This window comes from Cinclus cinclus, chromosome 2 (assembly GCF_963662255.1).
Source record: "Cinclus cinclus chromosome 2, bCinCin1.1, whole genome shotgun sequence".
Taxonomy (NCBI): domain Eukaryota; kingdom Metazoa; phylum Chordata; class Aves; order Passeriformes; family Cinclidae; genus Cinclus; species Cinclus cinclus.
This window is the reverse complement of record NC_085047.1, coordinates 36047894-36074891: the sequence shown is the minus strand read 5'-3', so window position 1 is coordinate 36074891 and position 26998 is coordinate 36047894. Positions and strand designations below refer to the sequence as shown.

The 26998-nt window shown below is 36.7% G+C and overlaps 1 protein-coding gene across 3 annotated transcripts in view; it reads right to left on the bottom strand.

Annotated features, from left to right (window-relative positions):
* The window catches only part of DLG2 (discs large MAGUK scaffold protein 2), a 966698-nt gene that overhangs the window by 456899 nt on the left and 482801 nt on the right, over nt 1-26998 (bottom strand). Inside the window, exon 1 of one of the 3 annotated variants that reach the window (XM_062487512.1) lies at nt 25317-25792. The exons of the other annotated variants lie outside the window; for them this stretch is intronic. Within the exon in view, the coding sequence (XP_062343496.1) occupies nt 25317-25394 (78 nt within the window). The 5' untranslated portion in view covers nt 25395-25792. Of the gene's footprint in view, nt 1-25316; nt 25793-26998 lie in introns of those variants that run through there. 3 annotated transcript variants of the gene reach the window in all.

The following is a 26998-nucleotide window of genomic DNA, read 5'->3' as shown; positions in this document are numbered from 1 at the left end:
ATTAACTGTCAGAACTGAATGATTTCTTGTCTTCTCAGGTTTTATTTGGGATGTTCTAAAGGTAAAATTTGGCTTTCTCTGCCAGTTATTCCAGTGGATTAACCAGCCTAATGTATGTGTCCTTGTCCTTCAGGTGCCCAGAAAACTATACAGAAGAAAAAAATGTCTCAGTACACAGAGGGATGTTTTCTGCATTTTTGAAAGATGATAAAAGGTGTTCCCTCATTGTCCTTTACCCTGAAGTCTGTAAGCATATTATAACATCTTTCTTCCTGGACAAATTAGGAAAATTCACTTACTCCCACTGTGACAGATCAGCAACAAGCAAGGCAACAAATACTTTCAAAAGTAGTTCTGCATTTTCTGGTGCTTAGTATCAATGTGAGGCCACACTGTTCACCTTGGTGGGGTTGGTACTGGCAGACCATAATAGAAAATAGCAACATTTTCACTGTGATCTCTGATCTAAACACTACACAGCTATTTAAAATTAGAAAGAGAATTTATTAGCCCGTGAGATGGGGGAATCAAAGCTGAAAGACTAATAAAGACCTAACTAGATCATATTCACAGAAATTACAGACTTTTCATGATGTTTTTATAATAAAATGCTCTCATGGCAGAATGGGTTGTTCTTACAGCTTTTCCTATAGACAGCACATCTGGGCTGGGGCCATTGGTGCTGCTCCTTCTAGACAGTTGAAGGATTAAATAACTAATATATATATATATTTTCATCCTGATCCTTCTTTTCTTTTCTTTTCTTTTCTTTTCTTTTCTTTTCTTTTCTTTTCTTTTCTTTTCTTTTCTTTTCTTTTCTTTTCTTTTCTTTTCTTTTCTTTTCTTTTCTTTTCTTTTCTTTTCTTCTCTTTTTTGGGGGAGAGGGTTGTTGTTTGTTTGTTTTTGTTATTTTCTCCTAAGAGTAATTTAAGATTAACCAAACTAAGAAAAACCTGGTAACAAAAGAAAAATAATTCTAAATAAAAACGCCATGTTTGTCTATGTGCATTTCAATTTTATGAAAGGTTGTCTTTATGGATGTGTGTTGAAGTGTGCAGTGTAAAAGAAAGGATTTTCAGAAACAGGTGCACCTACATGTAGAGGTCATTTAAAATAAAACAGAATAGGAATGCTTATCCTGTTAAGCATTCTCTGTGATCTCAGCACTAAATTACCCCAAGAACTGCAAGCATCAGCAGTATTGCAATGTTGTGCAAGTTTTTTTTTTATCAGTGTTGGAAGTTTAGCAAAGTAGTATTAGTTTCTAAAGTTTTCCAAACATTTCATCCTAAAAGGTGGAGAAAGAGAAAATGTCAACAACTAAATGCTGCCTCTTAGACATGACAACATTTAAAAAGGAAGATGGTTTTCACAAATCTGGGCTCTATTCATACAGTAAAAAACATCTCACCTTAGCAAATGACATCAACTACAGAGAGAAACCAAGGAGAAACATAACTAACAGGGAACACTGAATAATTCAAGACACCTTTCATACACCACCACATGGTTCACAAAACGCAAGGGGAATGCCTCAATTACTGACATGCTTTCCCCTTCAGGGAGCAGTGAAAGTTAACTTTCACCATTAGTGCAGGAGAATGTCCCTTTAATATATTTATTCTAGTAGCACTTAATACAAGTCCTTAGATAGAAACAATAGAGTAAAAAGGTGAGGTGGGTAAATAGGCTTGTGGCTCAAAAAGACAAATGCAGCAAGGCAGCCCTTAGCCAGAGAGGAGCTTTGTTCACAGGCTGTTAGGAATTGTCATCTCTTCCTAGTGATGTAGAGATGGTAAATACTGTTAAAACTACAATGTAAATCTAAAATGATGGTGTTTCTCTCTTTGAATGCAGGTTACTGCATGCAAGGGGAACTGTGTAAGCCATTAAACATTACTAAGCATAAGTATTTAGAGTGGGTCAGTAGAGTGGGAGGGGAAAAAAAGCCAGAATTTTCTGCTCACCCATATTCCCTACCTTTCAGGTCAAACACAAACAAGCACTAAACCATAACTAAGACACGAAGTCTTCTCCATTCTGAGAAACAAGAGATAAGCATGGTCAGGAAGAAAACTTCAGCACCACAGAAATGTTATGTTGTACCAACTTAAGGATCACTCTCCCTGGTTCTGTAGCATGGGCTGTGCACCATGGGAAGTACTTCCAATGCCAACAGATGTAGCTGTGCTCAGAGAATGAAACTTCAGTGATCTGGGGAGTTCTTATGAGACCAGGCACCAAGAAGAATCAAGGAAAATACACTTAGAAGGCACAGAAATTGTACTCATTCAGGTGGTGCATGATCAGAAAGTCATATTCCCTCAATAATGGTAGCAAACTGTCGGACATATTTTTTTCTTCCTTAAGTTGTGTTCCAATAGCAAAAACAAAATAAACAATCCACTCACCAACTACTTCCAGTTGGTGTTGCCTATTGTAGGACATTGATTCCATCATTAAATGCCCTGGCCACCAATTTACCACCTGTAAGCAGGGTCACACTTAAAATGACACCTCTCTTCTGAATGACATTCTGACAGGAAAGTGAAAATAAAGGCTAAAATGCAGCTCTATTACAATGAAACTTCTTGAGTGATGAGAGACTGCAGTGCTCCAAACTCATTTCACAAGGCAGTAGTTTGCAAATGTGGCAGTGATTTTCCCCTGTGCCAGCTCAGAAGGGAGGCACACAGTCCTGCATTATGTCATTATGACACAAAATTTCCAGTAACAGCCAAAGTTTTGCTTCAGGCTCCCTGGTTGGAACAAAAAGGTCTGGAAATAGGCCAGCAGAGGCTACAGAATATTGCAGTCAACAGTGACATTTCATTACCTGGACAGCTTACTGCACGTTCATTACCCTGACTATAAGAATAGACTGGAAAGTGCAGGTTGTCGTGAATGACTCCATGTGAACCACACAAAATTAAGCTGTTTGTCTGGAGGCCATAAAGCAAGTACTTTGTAAAAATGTTCTCAGTTATTTTTTTTCCTTTTCCCTCTAAGTGTGGGAAGAAAAAAACCCCTGAAAAGTATAAACCAAAATAATCCATAAAGTAGTAAATATTCCAGAGTATTTATTATGCTGTGTTTTTAAATGTTGGGGTTTTTTCTTTCAGCTTTTATATCTTCCACATAACTATAGTATGGACAGATTTAGAGATATAATTCCATATGCTAAATCCCCTTATTATAGTCTGAATAATTTAGTATGTTTATACTTTAGGGGAAAAAATGTAAAAATTATGTTTTGTATTACTCAGCATTAATCCTCCTTTTTCAATTTCCATATTTACTCCATTACCATGCATAAAAAGTTTGTTTTAACTATTAACAAGGCCAGTTTTATGCTCAAAGCCTAATCTCCATTCTTTATGACCACATAACTCTCAGGAAAGCCTTTGTGATCTTAAAGTCTACAATGCTGTACTCTGAGCTCTCTTGTCAGTTATTTCCACTACAGAGATTTTGAAATAAGAACCTGCCTTTCAGTGGGACTAATTCACAACTGAAACAGAATTAAGGGTTTTGCTTTACAATAGTACAGCTCTCTGTACAACTGAGCATTTAAGAGTTCAGGATCCAATACTGACTTAAGCTCTGTATGCATTAAAGCATTACTTTCAGTTAATGAACACAGGATATTAAAATTCATACATGTTTTAAAATAATTAATTTCCATTTGAAGTGCTCTGCATCAGATACCTTATGGAAGTCATCTATATGAAAAGTACTCCGTGGCCATGAAACACATACTACCTGATGCTTTTAAAAAAGATTAATGAGAAAAGCAGTATCTGTAGGTATACCAGGCAACTCAGTAATTGCTACAATAGCACCTAAAAAGAACCAGGTTTCATTCAGCTCACCAGGGAACCGTTGGTAGAATGGTCTGTACTGAGGACAAAACTTTTCAACTCGAAAGTCAGAAGTTCTTTTATTCACATAAAATAAATTCACTTCCTTAAATGCTTATTTTTTTTTCTTCAAATTAATTGCTAAATGAAGTGTATCTGAAAAACTCCATTAGTGAAAATCTCCTGGAAAATCGCATTTAAATACAAAGTCATAGAATGTGTGCTGAAAGGAACTTTAAAAGATCATCTAATTCCAGGCCCCCTGCCATGGGCGGGAACTACTTGCATTAGACCAGGTTGCTCAAAGCCTTTTCCAACTTGGCCTTGAACACTTACTTCCAGGGACAGGGCATCCACAACTTCAAGAGCCAGGAAAAGTTCAAAGGGTAACACACTGTTTCCATACATGCTAACACAAGCTAAACGCAATCATAAATGGATTAAAACCAGATTAGCAGATATTTTATGATTTTATAAAAAGGGAAGTCCAAGCCACTAAATTTACTATTTAAAAAACACTTGCTGGTAACAGTCATAAATATTAAGGAAAAAAGAGATCCGCGCTGAACAGAATCTAGCATTTTCACCATTATTTATTCTGACATTTATACTTGGCTTACAAGATAAGCCATTGACAAGCTGAAAACTATGCATTAGCCTTGTTGTGATTGGAGACCATAGCTTTTCTTCCTTTCTTTTTAAAATCATAAGGGAAATAAATCCTTATTTTGATACTGCATTTGTACTGCTCAGGAAGTCTTCCGGATGGTCATTAAGTATAACTTGTCACTGGAATATTTAAAGGTGTTATTTTTAGTAAAGGTCAGCTGCTTTGTTCTAATTAGCTGCTGCAATGCTTCTACAGAACTAAAACCCCTTAATTGTCAAGTACCAAGAGTACATCACCTTTTTCATCTTAGTCACATGCTAATGACATTTCCCGATAAGGAAAAAGGAAACACAATACACTAAAGGAGATGGGGGATAAGAGGGTCTTGGGACATGATTAGTCCTATATAAAAACAAGGTTAAAAACATTTTTTGTTGGCTACCAACTACTTTTGTTGTTACATATTGTTTAAAAACTACTATAATAGCTATCACAACTTATCTGTAGTGACTGTGCAATGCCAATTTTTTTCTTAAAGAAAAACTGTTGCAAAAAACAAGAGGAAAAGAAGCCCTGTCAATATACTATTTTTATTATGCAAGTTAAAAACTAGCAACCTCTCACAAAGGCAGAATTTGTAGTCCTATTTTATCTTCTTTAAGGACAAAAGAAAGAAAAAAATAAATTCCAAAAGTTACAACAGAAGTGGAATATAGGAATTAATATTAATCACTTGTTTTGTTATTTGCAAGCTTGCTGTTGGTGCTGGCTTTTGTGATATGCATATAATGTCTCCAGGGAACTGCAGTAAATTATCTACACAGGAAATGAGTCTTAAACAGGCATGTGCCTGCTTGCAAATGATTAAGGTATATCACACCTGTGAATGAGCTGCCAAATTCTGACTGATATGATTAAAATCAATAGTTTAGTCATATAAAACTGTCTAAGATGTGGAAGAAATTCCGCATTAAACTCAGATGTCTAGCTCACTACTAATTATTATTCCAATTTTTGAACTGCTGAAGAAGCACTGACTGTGTCATGGTTGAGGTTTATGACCTTATTCAATCTGAAATACATTATTCTCTGAATTCATTAGCTCTGGGTACCAGAAGAAATGCAGTATCATATTCAGGATGCCCATATACATTTAAGTGTTAACACATTTCCTAGCGGCATTTTCACTTTCTGCTAACCAGTTTGCAGGTTTTCCTTCTTCATTTTAGGAAATGATACTGAGGTAACTATGGACATAGGTTTATCCCCCAGAAAATCCAGTTTGCAAGACTATTCCCATTATTCACCACAAAGATCTACTACCACATGCACACTAGGAGAAGGCATACAAGTGCTTAGAAGTACCATGTGCTTTTATAGAAGGCTTCAGAAAGGAAACCTTCAGGAAAGGTGGAAGTTTGCTCAGCAAGGATTATGCCAAATTCTGCAGAGAAGAACAGTGGTCCATACAGCAAACTCAGCTTGGTGAGGGAGGAAGAGAAAAAAGGTGAAAGAGGAGTAGATGTGTCCAGGAGTAGGATCTGGACAGATTTCAGCTCATTTAATTGCCTGTGTTAGGAGCCCTGTCAACTTTGCCTCCCCATACAGCGAATAAAGCATTTCCAGGGAGCAATTCCACATACGTAAATGTGAATCAGACCTGAGTGTAACCTTCTTCACTGACTGGGGAAGTGTGACTGGGTGCCTGCCTCATGCTGCTGTCCATGGCTAAAAATGAAACTATGCAGATCTTAACAATGCAGGGTGCAGCAGGCAACAGATTTTTCCTGCGACCAAATAATTAAATCCAAGTAGTCAAATAAAACATGCCTATTTATGACATAAAGGTGTTTTTATGCTAATACAATATTCCATCTGTAATCCCTCCAAGCTGCAGGTGCAGAGTCATCCACCAGATCATGAGGACCCACAGTACAAAAGGTTCACACAAAAAGACAGCTTCTAGCTGTGAAGAGCTGGCAGCCTAGATGGCATCTCAGGAGTGCAAGAGGAAATGGAAAAGGAGAGCCTGGAGAGGAAGTTGGAAAAATCCAAAGATGTCCTCTACCACCAATTCCCTCCCCAGTGCATGTCAAGTTTACAAATACAAATTTTGAGCTTTTTGTATTCTGTGCCAAAATCACACACAGGAAGAAATGGGCATATTGCAAGTTTTTTATTATACATATGATATAGAGATGCCTATATATACACAGTAATTTAGTACAACTAATATTGACAAATATCCTTAGTATCTTTCTCTCACTCACTGCAAACAACAGGTTAAGTTTTTTAGCACGTGTATAGATTTCACATCCATCAGCACATATGCATTGCATGTTGACCACTGTTTTGTAGATTAAATTCACTGAAGTCTGTTTGCTAAACTCAGCATGGAAAGGCTCATACTAAGTGTTTCAGGGGGTTGTTACGGTTTTTTATGAGAACTCCACAAGAAAATTGAATTTTTAATAAGCTTGAATGAAAAGAGAATCTAAATGAGATTTTAATATTTTCTATCTATACATTAAAATATGTTCTTTTCAAGATTGAGTTTTCTTGTTAGCAATCTGCATTACAATATTTGTCTATTAAATCGTAGTACCCTACCAAACAACTTTTGATTTGGATTTTTAATTAAGATCTATGCTGAGTCTCATTTATTTCAGTTCTTGTTATCTAGGAGATGGGAAAATCCATATTAAAAAAAAAAAGTCTTAAACCTTTATGTAAAATTTTGATTGTTCAGGACAGAAGCCATTCCAAATTACTAATTGCCTATTATCTGCTCTGCAGAGAGAAATTTTAAATGGTGACAATGCAAATAAAACTATGAGTGATGAATGATCCATGTCATATTTTTATTATTATCTCCACACAGTAATAGAAGAAAAATACACCTGCACAATAAAGCTACCATCCAATGGTAACTATCTTGAACATACTTGAAGTATTATACTATCAATTAAACAAATTTAGTATTTTCTCACAAATTACCTGTATAAGACCATTAATCTATATTATTATTATTTAGTGCTCCTGTTATTAGCAATGATAGAAAACAACTTCATGCCAAGTCTTCATTACTGAATCTTGATTAATCATAATAAGACAGCAGTACTCATCTTACCCTGTTCTAGTGTGTTTCAAGACTACATAAAGATCCTTCCATTATCTGCAAATCTCAAACTTCTGCTGTTTCTAATATGGATGGTGATTTTAGGAACAAACAACAAACAAACAAAACCAAGAATGCAGAAATAATCTAGGAACACTGGCAATACAAAATCATAGGAAGCTTGAGACAGCTCAGTAAATCTTCAGTAGTTCAGTGAAAACTTCATTTGCACCATGGTGGAAGATATATGACAACTATAGGAAAGTATGATGCATAAAGGTTCTTAGCTCCCCAAAGCACTACTAGAATAGAAATCTAAAAAAAAAAAAAAAAAAAAAAAAAAAAAGCTGTAACCCCTCATTCCATTTTCTTCTCACATCAGAGTACAACTCCTAAGTCTGACTCAACCTGATGTGCTCCAAGAGGGATTAAATCTTTTGGCTTTCATTTTTTGTAATTCAAAAGACATTCAATGTCTTGTCACTAGACATCAAAGTATCTTTCTTTCTGAAAAGTCAATACTTCAGTACTTCAGAAAAATAACCTAAAAAGCAGACACTCAAGATACTCAGTTTTGAAAATACCAACTAAGGGTATTGAAATAATTTTACAATGTTATCATTCCAGTCCCACAAGATCAGGATTGGATGACTGAGCGGGATGGTCAAGTTATTATTGTAAATCTATTCTCTCTGGTATCCTGTGGCAACACATGTAGGAATGGTATAAAGCTGCACCAGGAAGGGTTCAGACTGGACATAGGAAAGCAGTTCTTTACTGAAAGGATGTTTAAACACTGGAACAGGCTTCCTGGAGAGGTGGACAATGCCCCAAACCTGTCAGTGTTTAAGGGACAACGCCCTTAACAACATGTTTTAATTTTTGGTCAGCCCTGAGTTTATCAGACAGTTGGACTTGATCTATGCAGGTCCCTTCCAACTGAAATAGTCTAGTCTATTCTTTTCTTAGATTGTGCTAAATCATTCTGTAAGAAAATATCAATAGGCAGCCAACATCCTATATATTCTGGATAACAATGCAGAAACATGGTTTATCAGCGCTGGAACACAACTAAAATACTCTGCAGACTTTTCTTTTTCGGATATGGGCTACATGGTAATACTAGCTAGCTGTGAGAAGTTTTCCTTTAGAAATACCTTCTTACTTTTTGTGTTGTGCACAGAAGAGGAAGTCTTGCCAGCAGACAGGTACTGCTGGGGCCCGGGAGGCTCAAGCGAGCAGCACACCAGTCCGGGTCCTGCTCACTTGTCCTCCTCAACTGAGTCCATGTGCAGACCTCATAAGTGTGCACTGCTCACCTACTTACTTGCATGGCATCCTGCTAACCAATACATCTGGCTCCAGAGTAATCCCACCTGTCAAAAGACATTTTTTTCAAAAATGTAGTTTTGTTTCAAGCCAAAACGAAACATGAGTTTTGTGAAACACAGAAATTCTCACAGTATCTACAGTATGATATCCTTGATGATGCTTCCAGCAACAGAGCAGTAGACTGAAAAAATTACTTGTGAAATATTAGAGAAAAATCAATAAAACATATTCAAAACAATTACCAGGATATATTTTAATGAAAACACGGTTTGCTGAAGATACTTTTTGATTGCAGATCAGAATATGGAGTTATTTGAAACAGATGGCAATTTACAATTACTGTAACTTTGCTTACTGAGCACTTTACTAATCTGTTAAATGGCAAAGTCCAAAGCATAGCTGTTTTTTTAAAATCACAGTCTCTAGAGACAAATTAACTGTAAAATGACCAACAAAGATCCTTCCCCAGGCTAGAAACCTCTTGTGCCCAAGGAAGGCCAGAATTTATTGCCAGAAGTAGGCATGAGAATTTATTAGCAATGGTCTTTTTTCCTCCTTTAATAGCCTAGCCTAAGTGAAGAGTGACCCACGAGCATTTCAGCAAACTGGGTAGATCTTTTGGCATAGGCTCAGCTCAAGGCATAGATTCTGGATTCATAACAAGATCATTGACCCCCTCTAATACATTTGTTTCATTAAATGATAAGCAAAAGTAGTCCAAAGCACTTAAATCTACTCAGAAAATCGATGGGAAAGGAGAACAATCACAAGGTTATGTAACTACTGAAATTGAAAATTATCTTTCACAAACTGGGGTTTCTGATTCTGCCATATATTATGAAGTACTATTTTATCATGCATTTTTGTTATCCATAACTCATGGACATTACTTATTATTACTTATAATTTTACTGAAGTGCATTTTTTCCTTAGGATTACAAGTTTTTCTTGTAATGTTTTTCTTGTTATATTTTAAACATCTGGAAGAAAAAATATGAATGACTAATTTAAAAGATATAATTGATGTCAAAACCTGAAAAAGTAAATTTAGGAAAGCAATTTAAGACAAGAATGGATAGGTAATTTATTTAAAATTGCACGTGCCACCTCCAAAATCCATCATCCTGCTGTGCATTATCAGCGTCTCACCTTCCTCTCTGACACATCCAACATGGCTCTTTGAAGGCTGGAAGTTTCAAAACTTGCATTTTGCTGATCTGATTTTTGCACAGGTTGCTAACAAGCTCCTACATTATAAATATAAGGCCATTTGCACAGAATAATTTTTCTCAGAAATGTTTTTATGCATTTCTGCCCTACCTTACACATTTCCAGCTTCCCTTAGTGACTGCCTGTCTTTGTCACGCCTGTGGTTTGTTCATGCTCCAATGTTCTTGCTCTTTGTCTGTCTTTTCTGTATAATCTCCCCTGGTTATATTTTGCCCTTTCCTGTTCTTTGAGCTGACATCTGTAGTGAGCTTCTCATGTCTTTTTCTTAGTTCCTAATCTATTTAATTGCATTTAGCTGGCATGACTCCAAAGCTAAACTCCGTTTTCCTGTTCCTAAGTTCTGTCTTTCACTTTATCCCTTTTAATTCAGCTCTCACAGAAGCCAGACATGCTATCTGTATACAGAGCACTTCAGTATGCAGCCTACTTTGCAGTGTCTAAAGATGCTTCCAAAGCAGGGGAAAACATCTGGCCAACTGGCAGCCATACATTATCCCCCTGAACATAATTCTTGCTCATACTAAGGAAAGGAAAGTTGAAAACCAAACTCAACATCTAAAGAAGCAATGAATCAATCGAGTTTGATTCTTCTCTCTCATATTTACTATCTTCTCAGTCTCTCATTAAATTCCAATTCTTCACCATCTTTGACATGCAAGACTTTCAGAAAAAAAATGTTTTGTCAGTGAATGAATTTTCTCACCCTGATTACTGGAAACATCTCATCTTCTTTCATATGACCAATTCAAACTCATCAGACCCAGGCTGCTGGAAACTGTTGCCCTCACTTCCAAGCCAGAAGCCATCCAATTCAGCCTTTTATATGAAATAGTATCTTCAGTTGGAGACAACTAAATCAGCTGTAACAAGTGGTCTCAAATATTCCTGTTAAAGTTATAATCTGACCCCAGAAACTGGGGTAATTATTGGGAAAATAGTATAAAATCTGTGGTGGTGTTTTTGGGTTATTTTTCTGGGGGGAATGGTGGTGCAGTGTTTTAATTAGGGCCAATGAACCACCAGAATGAAGAGTTTCATTAGCAGGAAAGGAAGGAAGGAAGAAGGGATGAACTGGGTGGAAAAACTTCAGCCATGCATTTCCATGGTCTGTATTCTAAGACACAGAATTTCATAAAAAATGGTTGGGCTTTCAATAAAACGATTAAAGAAGAAAAGATGAATAACTAGGGAACTATTGCCTTCATTAATTCTGCTGCAACACAGAATCAACAATATAATTTCTTTTCAACAATACTGCATTGCCTTGCTTTTAACCTGCATTAAAAAACAGACAATTCATTATTTTTGCCATAATAAAAATATTATTTTCCCTCATTAACTCTTCAAAAGAAAAAAAAAAAAGCTCCTTCATTCAGTTGTCAATATCAGAATCTGCATTCAAAAAGAAAAAAATAGGAGACTCCTGTCATGTGGTCTTACCAGGCAAATTTACGTGAGGATAATGAAAGGAAGGAAGGTGTCAGGGGAGTAAAAGAAACTTTTAAAAGATGCATGGGAATGTCACTGGCAAGCACAAGATAATGGAGAACTTGCTGAAATCTGGAATGGAAAACATTAAACAGCCCTCCACCTGGGAAAAGGGAAGGGAATGTACTGTTGCCAAATTTTGCAAATTGCTCTTAAGTTACAAATATGAAGGCAAGGCTCTTTGTGACAGATCTTGGCAAAGAGACAATCCTGAGAAAAGGCAGATAGGACAGTTAAAACTGAGTTACTGATAAGCCATGGATACCAGATCTTATATTTGCCCCTTTCTCAATGTCCTATAACTTCTCTTATGAGAACATAGGAGAATATTGCACAATGACATGAGGTTTTTTTTCCTTGAATCCTTCGCCTCCTGCTTCCAGAAGTTTTTTCCATGAATGAAGTATAATCATTCTTTACAGTAATGAAAAGAGGGGAAAAAAAATCTACATCTGAGAAGACACCAGGTAGAGCTGTGATTAAAGATTGACACTTTTACCTAGTATGCAAGATTAAATTTTCCATTTTTATACATTCCCTCAAGAACAACTTGTTCAGATATAGATGAGCTGGCATCATTCTGTCAGTGTGGCAAAAGATTCTGGAGACTGGACCTGAAAATGAGCATCACACATAAGCCAAATCTATGACTATTTTTTTTCTTGAGATCTTCTTGGAAGAATACCATGGAAGAAAGCCCTGGAGAGAACAATGATCCAGGAGAGCTGGTTATTTTTCAGAGGTCATGTCTCCCAAGCTCAAGAATTAACTTTCCCCAACACAAGGAGGTTAAGTGAGATAGCAGGGGGATGAATAAGGAGCTCCCAACAAAAGACAGCTATAAAAAAAAAGAAGCCTGCAAGAGGTGAAAGCAGGGATAAAGGAGCCGGGGGAATATGGAGCAAGCCACTGATTATGTAGGGATGTGGTTAGGAAAGCCAAAGCCCATTTGGAGCTTAATCTGACAAGGGACATGAAAGGCAATAAGAAAGGTTTCTATAGGCAGTTCAACAGCAAGAAGGAAAAATGTAAGATCACTTTTGAATAGAGCAGGGGATCTGGTGATAGAGGACATCACAATAGCAGAGGTAGTAATGCCTTTTCCACCTCACTCTTTACTGTTCTGATTGTCCTTGTCAACTCTCTTTATGAAAATTAACAGAAACAGCATTTTTATATATGTACAGCATGCTAGAAGAAATTGTAAATCTAAGATTCATACTCACAGTATAGGCAAATCCTATTTGGTATATATCCTTCACATAAAGAAATATCTTACTGGCCAATGCCCACGGTATTTGGTAGGCATCACCACAGCAGAACTAACTCCTCAAAGTAACTGGGAGGGTCTGTAACATTTGTTGAAGGCAATTCCTCTCAGTACAGGCTTTGGTTAACTTGAATGTAAGACTTTTTCTGAAGACAAATTCTTGAAAATTATAATGGAAAGAAAGTAAAGAACATCCAGAGGGACCACAGTAGTTTATCCCAAGCACACACATAGCAGCCACACTTAAAATGCTCAGAATGGTATGAAAATACTTTCTACTATTATGGAGATTATCACAGATGCATATTTAAGGACAAGAAGGACTACTTGGAGAATTCTCTGTGGCGGCATGCAGAATTTGGGTCATAGTCACCCATCCCATAATTCCTAAACCATCACATTTCTGTAGTTTCAGCAAGGAAATACTCTTAAAAAAAAATCAAGCTTTTATTTCCACTAAATGGAACCATGAAAAACAGTAGACTCATTAAAAGATTTCATAAAAAGATAAATGTTTAAGCACATTTGACTATGACTTTTCTTTGATTTGACCTTGGCTAAATTGAAAGCACATAGAAAAATCTACAGTCAATGCTAGATGTGAGCAATACTAATATCTGGCTAACTGCCTCTGCTGTGAAAGCTCTTTCTATTTCAGTAAAATTTTATGCACAAAAGCATTTTCTAGAAACTGATGTAGTGTGTTCAATACATTTTTAGACTCAAGCTTAATTACAAAAGCTTTTTCATAATAACAAATATTGTCCCAAGCAGAGACTATATTTAATAAATATGCTTATTATTTTCCTTAATGAAAGCAATGTTTAAAATTTGTAGGTAATCCCATTACACTGTACTTCAATTATACAGCCCAGCTCTCCTACCCTCCTGCTGATAGAAGACTTGCTCATCTTAGTTTCCAATTATATACATTAAGTCCTTCCTAAACTACCTTCATTATTACACACAGCATGTATAGCTCTATCAGAGAAAAAGCTGTAATTGGGAAAGAGCAAAATGCATTTTCGAGCCTAGGATAATCACAAGAAAAGTTAATTATGTCAATTAAAATAATCTTCTCTCCACTCAACAAATATGACCTGTTTGTACAAAGAAACACAGCAGGACAGGTACTGATCCCTGATAAACCATGGTGTTTCTACTCAAGTAATTCTGATCAGAAAATTTGTGAGAGAACCAAATTTTGACTTTCAATTACTTTATAATAGAAGAATGGCCAAAAGAACTATTGGATGAACCCAGGTGAATTCTCCAAAACAAAAACCATAGCATTTTCTGTATACATCCAAAATTAAACCTCAGTGTTTCTGCTCTTGGACTAAGCTTCTACCTTCTAAAAGCAGAAAACTGACAACTGACACAAGCAGACTACTGACAGAAAAGGTCCTGGAAATATATAAATTAAAAATGTTAGCTACAAGAACTAAAATCTAGACCCTTAGTCTTAACCGTTCTTGGCAAAGAACATCTCAACATCAAGTGCAACCAGTTGAATCTATGAAGTGCTGCCTCTAATTGCAGGGTCTCAAGTCAGAGCTTTAAGTGTTGAAGATATGGCTGCACATGGCAAAACCAGAGCTGTTCACCCCAAAGAGCATCAGTGCACAAGGATCCTGTAACTGCACAAGCCCAACTTTTATTCCCTCAGCTGGTAGAAGGAAGGGTGAGATGTGAGGCATCTCTGACTATTAGCTGCTGCTGATAGTTAATTTTCCTTGCTCTACCCACCTTGCTTTACTTTGACATTTCATTTGATCAGCCTCAGCCACTTCAACTATTTTTTAGAGTGTGCAGTTTTCACCAGCCTACTTATTACCATATTTTCACATCTAATTGTGACAGCATAGCTATTCATGACCCTAATTTTGCTGTGAAGAACTTTTCCCATCCCACCTCACAATGCCTTATCTGGATCATTCAACTTTTGAACACTTCCTAACATATCTATTGTTGTTGTTCTGTAGGCATCAGAAAGAGAAGCAATATTCCAGAGAGTACTACAACACTTCTACTAAACTTCTTTAATCTGAACTACTTTTGTTTTTTCTTTATTTATGGCAAACTCTTGTTTCTTTATCTTTCGAATTCCTGGTAATTTGTTGTATAGAATCTGTACTGAAAATTTGATATGACAAGAAAAGTCAAGTCCAAGTACACTGCAGTTTAGAGTAAAGTTTCAGATTTCCCAGAACATGGAAATGCTACTTGCTCTGGAAGTTCCAATCTCCTAATTTCTTTTATCCTGATTTGGTTTTTTATCACTTGGTGATTTTGCCAGGGAATTGGGATCCCTGCCAAAGATGTTTACTTCAATTTTGTTTCAAGTCCTAAATTAGATTTCTCCTAAATAGTGAATTAGATTATTAATCAGTAAAAATCTAAATCTTCATTATTAATTTACTCAAAACAATACAGCACCTTGTAAAACATTTATGCAGCAGTAAACAGAGAACCACTTTGCAGAGATCATGACATGCTTAATTTACTACACAACTAAATATTTAATTACAAATGGTAGCAAAGCTGAAGGTGTTCTGCTGAAATTAAACAATCTTTTAAAGAGTAATAGTCTTAATTTTATTGTGGGCAGTAATGGTAAAATTCTAGAACAATTGGCAGGAAACCTGCTCCTTTTTGTGGGGTTTGCCCTTTACCAGTTAAGTGAAGAATCATGTATTTGGCTAGCTAGTCTGCTGTTTATTGGTAGGTCTGGTCCCTCTTGTAGTTTCAAAAGGAATACTTTTTAAATGGCATATTAAATTAATTGAAAATGCAATGTATTTTGAGGCACTACATTTGCAATATGTCTTGCTCCAATGATTTTCTTGCTAACATCTCTAATTAGAGTAATGACATTTTAACTTCCTCGCAATCTAGCAACTCCTTGTTTCATATTCAATTTTCAAAACATCCCAGGTACAGTATTTTAAATTCATTTTCATTACATCCAGACTCACATTAAAAAACCCAACAACTTTTATATTTCCAGTTTAGGAAATTGTACACAGAGCTTTTGCAAAGCCATCTCAAGATGAATATATCCTTCCCAGTGTTGAACCTGAATAGCAAACGTTGATGTGCATCAAATCTAATTAAGGTGAGCTTTCAAAACAGATATTCAACAAATGCAGCTGACTGTTTCAGAATTTGCTAGATGTCTAACAATATGGAGAATGAGTTCTGGGGTTTTTTCCCTTCTTTTTTAAACTATTCCTTCCTATTTTCTATCTAAACCATAAAACTCAGCTTTCAGAAGAGGAAGGCAAGGGATGTTTTTTAGCCTTCTATACAGTGATGGATACAAAGAATGGAGAATCAAAGCAAGATAGGCTGAAGAAAGTTAAGAAAAATATCATTATGTCCCATTTCAGGAGGGAGATCTATTGAATAGACTATTACACTAAACAAAGAAATTATCAAGCAATAAGCATAGTCTGGAAAACAAAGGGTAGCAACAAGATTGCTTTCACCTCTCTCAAAGATCTCTTTCAAAATAACAAATTGATATTTCTTAACCATCAAGTTGTTTATATTAACAATACAGAATATCCTGACCTTTTGTTATCTTATAAGAGTACATGTCAGTCTTGTCAAAAATAATTCACCTAAAATCTTAAAAAAGTTGTTAGCTATGAAAACCACAGCTATCTATACATAATTCATCAGCTAAGAGGAAAAGAATATTATATTTAGAGTAGGAGTAAAACACATTTTTCTATATCTTCCTTATGTCTCAAGGCTAAAAAATATTTCATAGAATTATAAAACTGGATGCTATAGCTCTTCAAGCCCCTAAATAGAAAAAATAAGTATACACTTGGTAGTATGCTTCTCATTGTGCTGCAGAATCTTACTGATGTGACCTTGCTTCCCAAAGTAACTTGTAAGGTAAATGTTTTAGAAGTAAGATGAGTGATATTACAGCTATTAATCAACCCATGCTCAGTTTAAACATTGCTGTAGGAAACATGGAAGCACTTAATGGAAGACAGACTGAAGTAAATTGAAAAAAATCTTAGTCTAGCACTGAAATAAGTTTTCATAGAAAGTTTGTTGTTCAAATCCAATTCCAGTTTAACAATGACAAAGCTTTTGCGATGTTGCTCTTCACAAAAGACACGTGATAGCCTCACAGTAGTTAATACAGAACACAATGAGGCACTCGGCATGGTGTTGGTGTCATGGGGGTCGTCTTAGAAGAGCTAAGAGTGGTGCCAGCTGTGTACCTGCACACACTGTCTGTGCCTGCATGACTTATTTCTTAACTGACTGGGAAAGGAGGGATGGGTGGTGGGAGTGGTGGAAATGTGAAGAACCTTGTTCTGCTCTTTACCCGTAAGCTGCTGTGAAGAAAGAGATCTTCACACTTCAGGAAACACCGTGGGTGCTTCACATGGCACTGGGGCCTCCATCCTGGTGACAAAACCTCTCAGACTGCAGGTACTAGCTAGTCCTTTGATTCTTTCCCATTGCTCATCTGAGGCTGTTAGCATATATTAGAGCTATAACCAAACTTACCCTGATATGCACCAACATTTTGTGTATGGCAGAAGATTTTTTTCAAAATAAAAAAAAGTGCCTCATTTTAAATAAACTGTTTTGAGAATTGCATGACATGACAATAAGTCTAAATTTTACTAAAGCCTTTTACACACACATGACTTTGGCAGGCTGCCTTCCAGTGAGAGCAAGTTACATATGTACCAGCTCTAATGGCCCATATAGGATATTAAAAACACATAAAGAATAATTTGATAATTTACCCTAGGACCAGTATGAAAATTTTCATCTCAGTTTCCTCCAGAGACTCTAATGCCAAAGGACAGATTGTTTCTTGTCAGTGTTTCAAACTGATCTCTATTTGCAAACACAGCAAGCGATGCCAAATGCACTTCAGAATGCAAATCAAACCACTATTTATCATGCACTGTTTTGAATTACATATGCAGGACAGAGAGGCAGGTAATGACCAAAAACAAAAATAATCATGCTTCCACACCACACAAGCCATTTCCATAGTATACTTGAATGCTGTATATACATGAAAAGAAATAAAAGTCTTCCAATAAAATAATGAGTGCCTTATGAGTTAAATATATTCAATATGCTACACACTGGGATTTAACAGAAGCTGATATACAATGTAGACCAAAATATAAATGCAGTAGTTATACAAAGAAAAGAAGAGGGAGAAATGATAAATTATTTATTGAATGAAAGCAGAAAATAGAAAATGAGAAAAACTTTTCTTTGAAAAAACAGGTTAGCTTGTAACCAATGATAATAAGCCCACTTATTCATTAGATCAAATTCTATTTAAGTCCCAGCTGAGCACTCAGAGGAGCAATTAATGCAGCTGTCAGTGTGGCTGTCATTTTCTAAATGTTCCTGTCCATCTTGGATTTGTCTTGAAGCAAACAAGACGAAAAATAACTGGAAAAATTACTTAACCTCTTTCTAAGATAATCATAACACTGGCTAAAATAACAAAAGGAAAAGAACTGTTTTCAGTGCTATGCTACAGACATCTATGGGTGGTACCTGCCAGGCAAAAGCACAGAGCAGTGAACGCCAGAATAATGCATAGGGGAAGGGGAGAGGAATCACCAATGTATGGCAGCCAGCTCAGGTTAGAGCTCCCTTAGATTAGACTGAAGAGAAGGAGGGAAGGTATTCTGTTCTTTACAAAGACCTCACCCACAGCTGGTTAACAGGTATTTCTTTATTAAAAAAAAAAAAAAATCTAAAACACCAATTCAACCAGGACTACCCCTTATAGCTCATTTAATGGCTACAGATAGGTGTGGGGCCTGGCCAGGTGCAAGAACAAAACCCCTCACAGAAGGAAAAAAAAATAAACCAAAACATTAATAAAAAAAAGGACTAGTTTGAAATTTAAGAATTCCAAGGGATTAATTTCAGTAGTTCACAGTTGGTCACTATCTTATTTTAAAACATCATTCTTGAATTTTTTAAAGGTTAGTTAAAGATTAGTTAAATTTATTTATTATCACTATGTAGTGATTGTGAGCTGGCAGTGAGTTAAAACAAATCCCTACTTAGGCATCTTATCCTTTCTATTATATATTAATCTCAGTGCATATGGGATTAAAACAAAATGCAAAGAAAAAAGGGAAAAAATCCATCTTGAGTAGCTATACGTTTCTGGATTAAATCACAATATCAGAAAATGTCTTAGAATTCCAACTGAGCTGTCCTAAAGCAAAAGACGGCAAGCTCTGGACACAGCAACACTTGCATATTTTTCTTCACACAGTTATGTGTGAAAAGATAGGATTTCTCCATAAAACTGTGAAATAGAGCACTTAGAAAGTCCATCTGAAAAGATTCCTCCAGGGGGCTAAGATAACTCCAGCATCTGTTCTAACAGATAATTCTGCAAGTAAGTGACACACTTTTGTCATCCCATTGAACCTGGACAACGAGGGCCCTTGACTGCCCAAACACAAATAGAACTATCCACCGCCCTTACAGCATGTGGCAGCTACATGAGATGTCCCTTAGAGATACAGTCATTTCACCTTTAGACAAGGCAATAACCAGAGCTGCAAGTTTTCGCACTTCATCACAACCCCAGTGGACTGTAAATGATTTGGTAAGCTCTGGTTTGAAAGAGAGGACTCCTTAAGAAATCTAAGGTATGCACTGAAGGAAAGAGAGAGTTTATCTTCTTTGGAATTGTATATATATGTAAAAATAAAGTAAGAAAAAGTATGTTTATCTGCTAATATGTTTTATAATTTCTTAATGACAGAGTTTCAATTCTTTGTTGTGAATAATTACTGTTTTAAGTGAATTTCTTATATCTTTCAAATTAAATTGCTAGGTAGCTACTTGTAAACAAAGCAAAAAAGAAACAAGAATACATATCATACATATCCTAGAAGTGCCCACCCTGCAATTAGCTGTGCTAAAATACAGATATGAGAACAATCTAAATTCAAGTGTCATTTTGATATGAAGACTTGACTGCTGGTACTGCCAGAATACTTTTGAAAAATTATAAAATATACTGCTATGCATCTGTAGACTTTGCTGTTGTTGTCATTGTTACACATCCCAGTTTTAACTTTTTAAATTTTTTTTTTTGGGGGGGGGTCTTTTCTAAGTATTTCATTGTAGGCTGACAGTCAAGGATACCTGATTTACCCAAATCAACTCTAAAACCAAGCACACAGAAAGAAAAATTGTTTGTTGGTCTATGTTCTGCTTATCTAGTCTGCACTACAATGCTTTCAAAACTACTCATTTAAAATTATACTGCTCAGTTGTGAACGTGACTTTTGGGTCATCTTTATTTTTATTTACAGTTGAGAGTCCAAAACCAGCATTCTATTTTATCATTACATATACAGCATTTTTTTTAAAGCTAAGTTGCTTCTATCTTGAATTATTAAATTAATAAATGAGTTAAACTGGAACAATAAACTAAATCCTATGGTGTAAAACTTAAATATTTTCAAATACAAGACATAGTTCTTAGAACTGATAATACTTTAGGAGTAATTTGATTTCTAAAACTAGAAAAAGAATTCTAACAATGTTCTTCTATTAGAATAGTGAAAATTAATTAATTAATTAATTAATTAATTAAATTAAATTTAAACACTTTACATGGGCCCTGTTGTTTTGCTCCCTAAAATAATCTACAAGGAGAAAACTCATTTTGATGTGACTGTTATCTTTAGATTTAAAAACCTCACCCATATAACTAATTCTACAGTGTTTAAAATTTGGTTCTCATGGTTGCAATATGTTCCACGTCTGAACTAGTAAGAAAATCAGTCCTGAATTTCCCCTGTTTAAATTAGATTATGTGGTAACTTTGGCAAGTCTTTTCTCACTTTTGATACTGAACCTTGAAACCCAAATTCTACCGATACAGTGAAGCATAATTAGAAGTTTTTTTCACACTTGAGCTCATTCTCTCAGATCAACATGATTAATTGCTCCGTTACTTTTCTGTACCTCTTCCAACCATTTAGAATACTTATTTCTATAGCATAACTGCATGCAGTTAATATCTCTTGATTTCTGCTTGATGGTGGTTTAATGAGAAAAATTCAATACATCAATCTTTGCCTTAAATTATTTTAGTTCCAAGGTTCAAATGATCACGTTTACACTCATAACAATAATCCTTCTGTGACAAACTTAAAGCAGTTTAATAACTTTAATAAAAAAGGTAAGACCAGCAATGACTTGAAAGGAGTTCAACTGTTTTCATGCAACATTAGTGGCAGGCCTTAACACTAAATGTCTCATTACTTGAAGGGAAGGGTAACACCAGCAATCGAGCCAAGACAACCAGATTGAGATAGAATTTGTAGATAAAAAGTGCAATACATACTGGAAAGATTTTACAATTTAATCTAATAAAATCAATAAATAAACATGCTTAAGATTTGGCAAAATGGCAAAATGAGAACATTAAGAACAATTAATAGGCATTGTCCCATTTTACTTACAAGAAATTTTAGCCAGGACTGATTAGGAAAAAAAAAATTGAAGGTTTTCAAAATATTTTGGTTTAGTTCTGAAATAAAATAAGGTTTTAAAATATATCATAAAAGTATGACTCAAACAGAAATATTGGTGCACACCAGACAACTCGGAAGAACTATTTAAGACACCTACAGCTGCCATTCTTCCCATTATTCCTAGATGTCTTCTTCACTCTCCAGATGAAATTTTAACAGTGACAATGCCTGTTTGGTTTACAGAAGCCTAATATTTGCCAGGAAGTCATAGAATCCTAGAGTGGCTTGAGTTGGAAAGGACCTTAAAGGTGACTTCATTCTAACCCCCCTGCCATGGGCAGGGAAACCTTCCACTAGCCCAGGCTGCCTGGGCTCGTCCATCCAGCCTGACCTTGAATGAAGTTGTTCTTAAGTTCTTAAGTTGTAGGTGGCTGTTAATGAGACAGTGCCTTTGCACAGGCTCCAACTCATCTAAGCACAAAGTCCAAGGAAATGTTGGGTTGGAGGGGCAGCAAGAACTGAAAAGGCAGGGCAGAAGCAGTAGTTCTGCACTCAGCAGCAGGTACTGGTTAGGGAGATAAGAAAGAAAGCCCAGGAAGTACCTCAGAGTTCTCTCAGTAAGAATAAACCTATCTCTTTTCTTTGGTCTCCCAACTCAGCTTCTTGCTGATACCCTTTCCCCTTTTCCTTTCCCCAGGGCTGAAGATCAGCTCTCCAGCTCCTGCAAGCCCCCAGTCCTTGGCTGCAATGCTGCAGGTGCAAAGTACCAACAACATGCAGGTCCCACACAATTAGAGGTAATTTTCATGCCAGCTCCCCTGGAGCAGGGATTGCCATAATCAGGTATGGAGAGATGAGCAGGAAGGTATGGTGAGATGGGAGGGATGGGGACAGAAGCTCCATTTTTGGCCAACATGGAGAGCTCTGGAGCCAGTGTGGGCCAAGCTCACCCCCATGGCCACAACCAGACACCTGCATGCAGGTGCAGAGCACACACACAGGGGCACCAAGCTGTCACATCAGTACCACCTTAGCTCTCCCCACCAAGGATTGCTCTAGTCACCACAGAACCACGGAATGGTTTGGGTTTTAAGGGATCACCAAAAGATCACCTAGTTCCAACCTCCCTGACCTGGGCAGGAACACTTTCCTTCCCCTTGCCTTTGTGTGCATCCCCTGGCACAGCACACCTCACACCTTGGAAACTCTTCTCTCTCAAACAGACACCTGGGAGGAGATCCTGGTGGGATCCAAGGGAGATCAAAGTTCATGTCCTCTCTCTGCACAATTCAGGCCCAAAGTTTTTACATTTTAAGGAGCTATGCTCCTATGCCAGGTTGTGCATGTGTGTGCACACACAGCAACCCAGGTTGTAACCACTCCCTGTTTTCTTCCTCATCCTACAAAAGCAAATATACTCATATATAATTCATGTTTCTTAGAAATATCCCTTAAAAATTCTTGACTTGTACTCATCCAAAGAAGTAAAGCATAACAGAAAAATCTGTTATGAAGCCCCAGTCTTCTGATTTTTACTATCCAGATCTTTACTGCAAGTAAATATTTTTGCACACGTGTGGTATTAGAAAATACTGCTCTCTGTTACTACCTCCAAAAGCACACAAAGAAAACAATGTATCATTCAAATCATGCACATGGATAAAAACAGCTAATTATTCTTCCGGGGGTGGGGGGAGGTGAAACTGCTTAGTAATTTGATTATTCAACCATGATTTTAAAAAGGTGAAAACCAAAACAAGGCATGAAGTTAAATGTTATTTTGAATTTACTTTTTGATAGATCTATGTTCTCTGGTACTGAGGTATTATGCTGAAGATGTCAGTGTTGATCAGCTTCCAATCATTAATAGCACTTATTGACATAGCATCCTGCTAGGAATGGGATTTTCTGCATTTCCCATAGTTTGATTTGCAGGGAATAAACAAGTAAAAATATAAATGAGACCTGACTGTGGAACAAACATCCAAGAAAGAAATTTTATTTTTTTGTATAAGTCAATAAGTAAACATTTGCAAGGTGTTTATTGCATACTTACTGTCTTCTGGCAAAAATAAAATTCCCATGCAAATATGCTAATAGCATACTCAAGTAATATCAAAAAAGCTTTTCCCTAAAAACTGTTAGGCATAGCTTGAAAGCTGAAATAGCATGGACCTAAGTTGTCGCTTATTTTGAAAGTCCTGTAGGGATGAACAAGTAGCAATACAAAAAATCTGTACAGAAATATTTCAAGTACTTAAAGAGAAAAAGAGACAAATTTTTAAAGCATTCTTTTAGTTGGTGTTACAAGACAGAGAAGAAAATATTTTCTCAGTGAATACTCTGGCACTACTTTATGAAATTTTTCAAGGTAATTGAAATAATCTGTGACCATGTATGCTTTAAGCAATCCACACCAAATCTGTTTTTAAAGCTGCTGAGTGAGCCCCACTGTGTCAGGAGTGGAATGTGTCCACTCATCCTGCCTCTGTCATCTTGGAGGAAGCCTGAGAGCAAATATTCCTCTGGAGGGAGCCCCTCAGGACTAAGGAAATTTCAGGCTGCAACTTTTTTTCCTCCCATAGCAATATGCAAACAGCAGGAGAGTTTAGATGTGTCTCTCTTTATGGAAACGTGACTGATGACAGAGAAAGTTTGACAGCCCCATGTATAGCTCTCTGCATTTCTGTTTCCCCCTCATGTGCATGATGTGAAATATATAAATCACTACTGTTTAAGTAACTTCCCAATGACTCGCATATTTAAATTTCAAAATTTCCACACAGCACCTTTTTAACCATTAGGACTATTTTGCAGAAAAAGCAAACCTCTCCCCATCCTCCCCTCAATCACAAATATAATATATTTTTGCTCATAATTTTCTCTGGGTGAAGGGCTTTTCCAGTTACAAAAGGAATTCAGGCAATGATAGTTGCTTGGTGGATTGGTGGCTGTGTTACACAGCATAAGACATATTAAAGACATAGTAAAGCAGCCCATTTAGAAGGTCTTTGACTACATCAAAGACAACAAGGAGAAGAGGAAGCCATCATTATCAGACTAGTGAAGTAACTTTAAACATTACAATAAAGTTCTTTCCTCCCAATCTAAATCTGAGTTTATGAAAGAGGAATTGGTCCCATTTTGAAAATGGTTTGTCTGGTAATGCAGACAAAATTGGATTGCAGGTCCACTAACTAAACGTTTTCTATGCTTAAAACAAAAGACAATTGCCTTGATATCCCCTAATTATCATTACTGCAAATTTGAAAACTATTTTTTTTTGCTCAGGGAGAAAGAGAAGACTCTTACCTACAAGGGCTTCTAGAAAACAGTCAGCTAAATACAGTTCAATTTTATGAGAGAAAAATACTGAAAGATAGTACTGACCATTTTTACAAACCTATATCTTTTTTAAATAAAAGGGATCCACGCTGCAGCACAATTTCAACAAGTACCATGAAACAAAATTCCCAAGCACCATAAATGCTTAACATGTTATTCCATCCTCATTAGTACCACACAACGAAAAAACCAATACAAGCAGCAAACAATCAGTGGTTGTTTAAGAGGGTAATATGGTACGAGGAAAAATAATGCAGCACAGCAACAAGTTCACTGGAGTGCTCCCTTAACACAGACATAGCAGAAGTACAGCTGTTTATCCTGGGAAGAAAAACAATCAAAAGAGGACATAAAGACTTTTGAAAGGATCTTCTCCCCGACATTTAATAATATGCAAAATATTGAAGGATTCTCGCATGAAATCAGGAATAGCAATAGGTCGTTTTTCATGGTATTTTAAAAAGCTAAGCAGACACAGAACAAGATGCCAGCAGGCAGCTTGCACGAGACATAAGGCTTTATATTCCCACTAGGAACGTACCTTCTCTGCTTTTGCTTTCCTGGCGTTATGCACAAACCTGCGTCCCAGCTTCTTGGCATACCAGATAGAGGCAAACATTGTAGTGATGAAGATTTCAGTCTGAATATGCAGCACACACACACAAACAGGGAAAAAAAAACAAAAAAACAAACAAAAAAAAAACTTCCCCCACAACTGAGATACAGATCTAATGCTGGTTAAGGTCTTAACTATGCTGTTGCTTTGTCAAGTCCTCTCATGCTGCCTTCTGAAAAAAAACAAACCACCCAGTGTGGCCAGTCTGCAGGTGTATTTACATACTGCCAGCAGGAAGTCCAGGGTGAGGCATCTTTGTATCCAGCTCACATCCAGTCTGCTAAGTGCCTGTCTGCAGTTCTTTAGCACTGTCACCACAAACTACATATGTGTCAGTATGAAAGGAAGCTGCAGTAAACTACTGTAGCAGACAGCTCACCTCCTCTTCTCCTGTTCTGAAATTTAACTCCTTGGTTCTCTTCGATTTGCCAGCATGCCACAGAAGCAGCAGCAGTTCAAAAATGAGATACACAGCACTGCAGGAAACCAAAGGGGTACAAAAGTGCCAAAAATAGAAATGTGTATTAACTGTTAAGGTGAAAGAACAGGTGCTTCATATATTTCAGGGCAATTAAGATATGAAAGGAAAATTGATTTCACTTTGTTCTTGCAGTCTGGGGTCTATTCAGAGATATTTTTGCTACCTAGTTTCAGTTCACAACAGACAGGCATCAGAGCTGCTCAGTTCACTTGCTGATGTCACACATGCTCTGCCGAAGGATTTAAGACTCAAACAAGGGTTTCTGTTTTTTCCTTTGATAATGCCTTCACGAAAGAGAAACCTGATAGATTTTTTTTCCAAATGCCAAACTTCTGCCCTACCTAAGCATGCTTTTCCCTCTTCCTTTAATTGTATGCTATTCTGCACTAGGAGTTGGAAAGTGCCTTTGAACACCTATTTTTGCAGCAAAACAGCAATGCACTATTTTCCTTTTGTTACACACTTCAGCTTTAACCCCTGCACCTCTCTTCAGCTATAATGGCTAAACAATAAGCAGAAATACACTCTTCTGGCTCCAGATATATGACAAACCAGATGTTCCTCCCAGGCAGATGCAGTCTCAAGGCTGTAAATTACAGGGTTTACAGTTATGTGGTATTTGATAGCACTTATATGACAAGTCCTGCCCAATGCCCTCCCACCTACAAGTGAGGAGATACCAACATGCAGGAGAACCACTGCTGTCCTGTGTGCCACACTGGATTTGGGATGCACACATGCAGGAATAATTTCTGCTCTACTATTCCGTGGTAAAGAGCAACTCAAAATTAATTGATGCACGGCAAAGGAATTACAGGCAGAGTGATTTAGTATAGGACTTTTGGGGCCAAGAAAACATATTTTTTTGCCCCAGGATTTTCAGAGAATGGCTGAAACTATTTTCTCCAGGGTACAGAAATCAAAAGGGAAAATACTTCACTCCCACTTATAACTTAGAACATCCAAGTTATTGCAGCTGGATGGCACTGCCCAAGCTTTGAGCCTGAAGATATGTACTGCTCAGTTCCACTAAGATTAGAGGAAGTTCAAAGAACTCGTCAATGCATTTTAAAATGGTAACTTGGTTAACTAAATGTAAATTCTTAGATAGTGAGGGTTTTTTTCA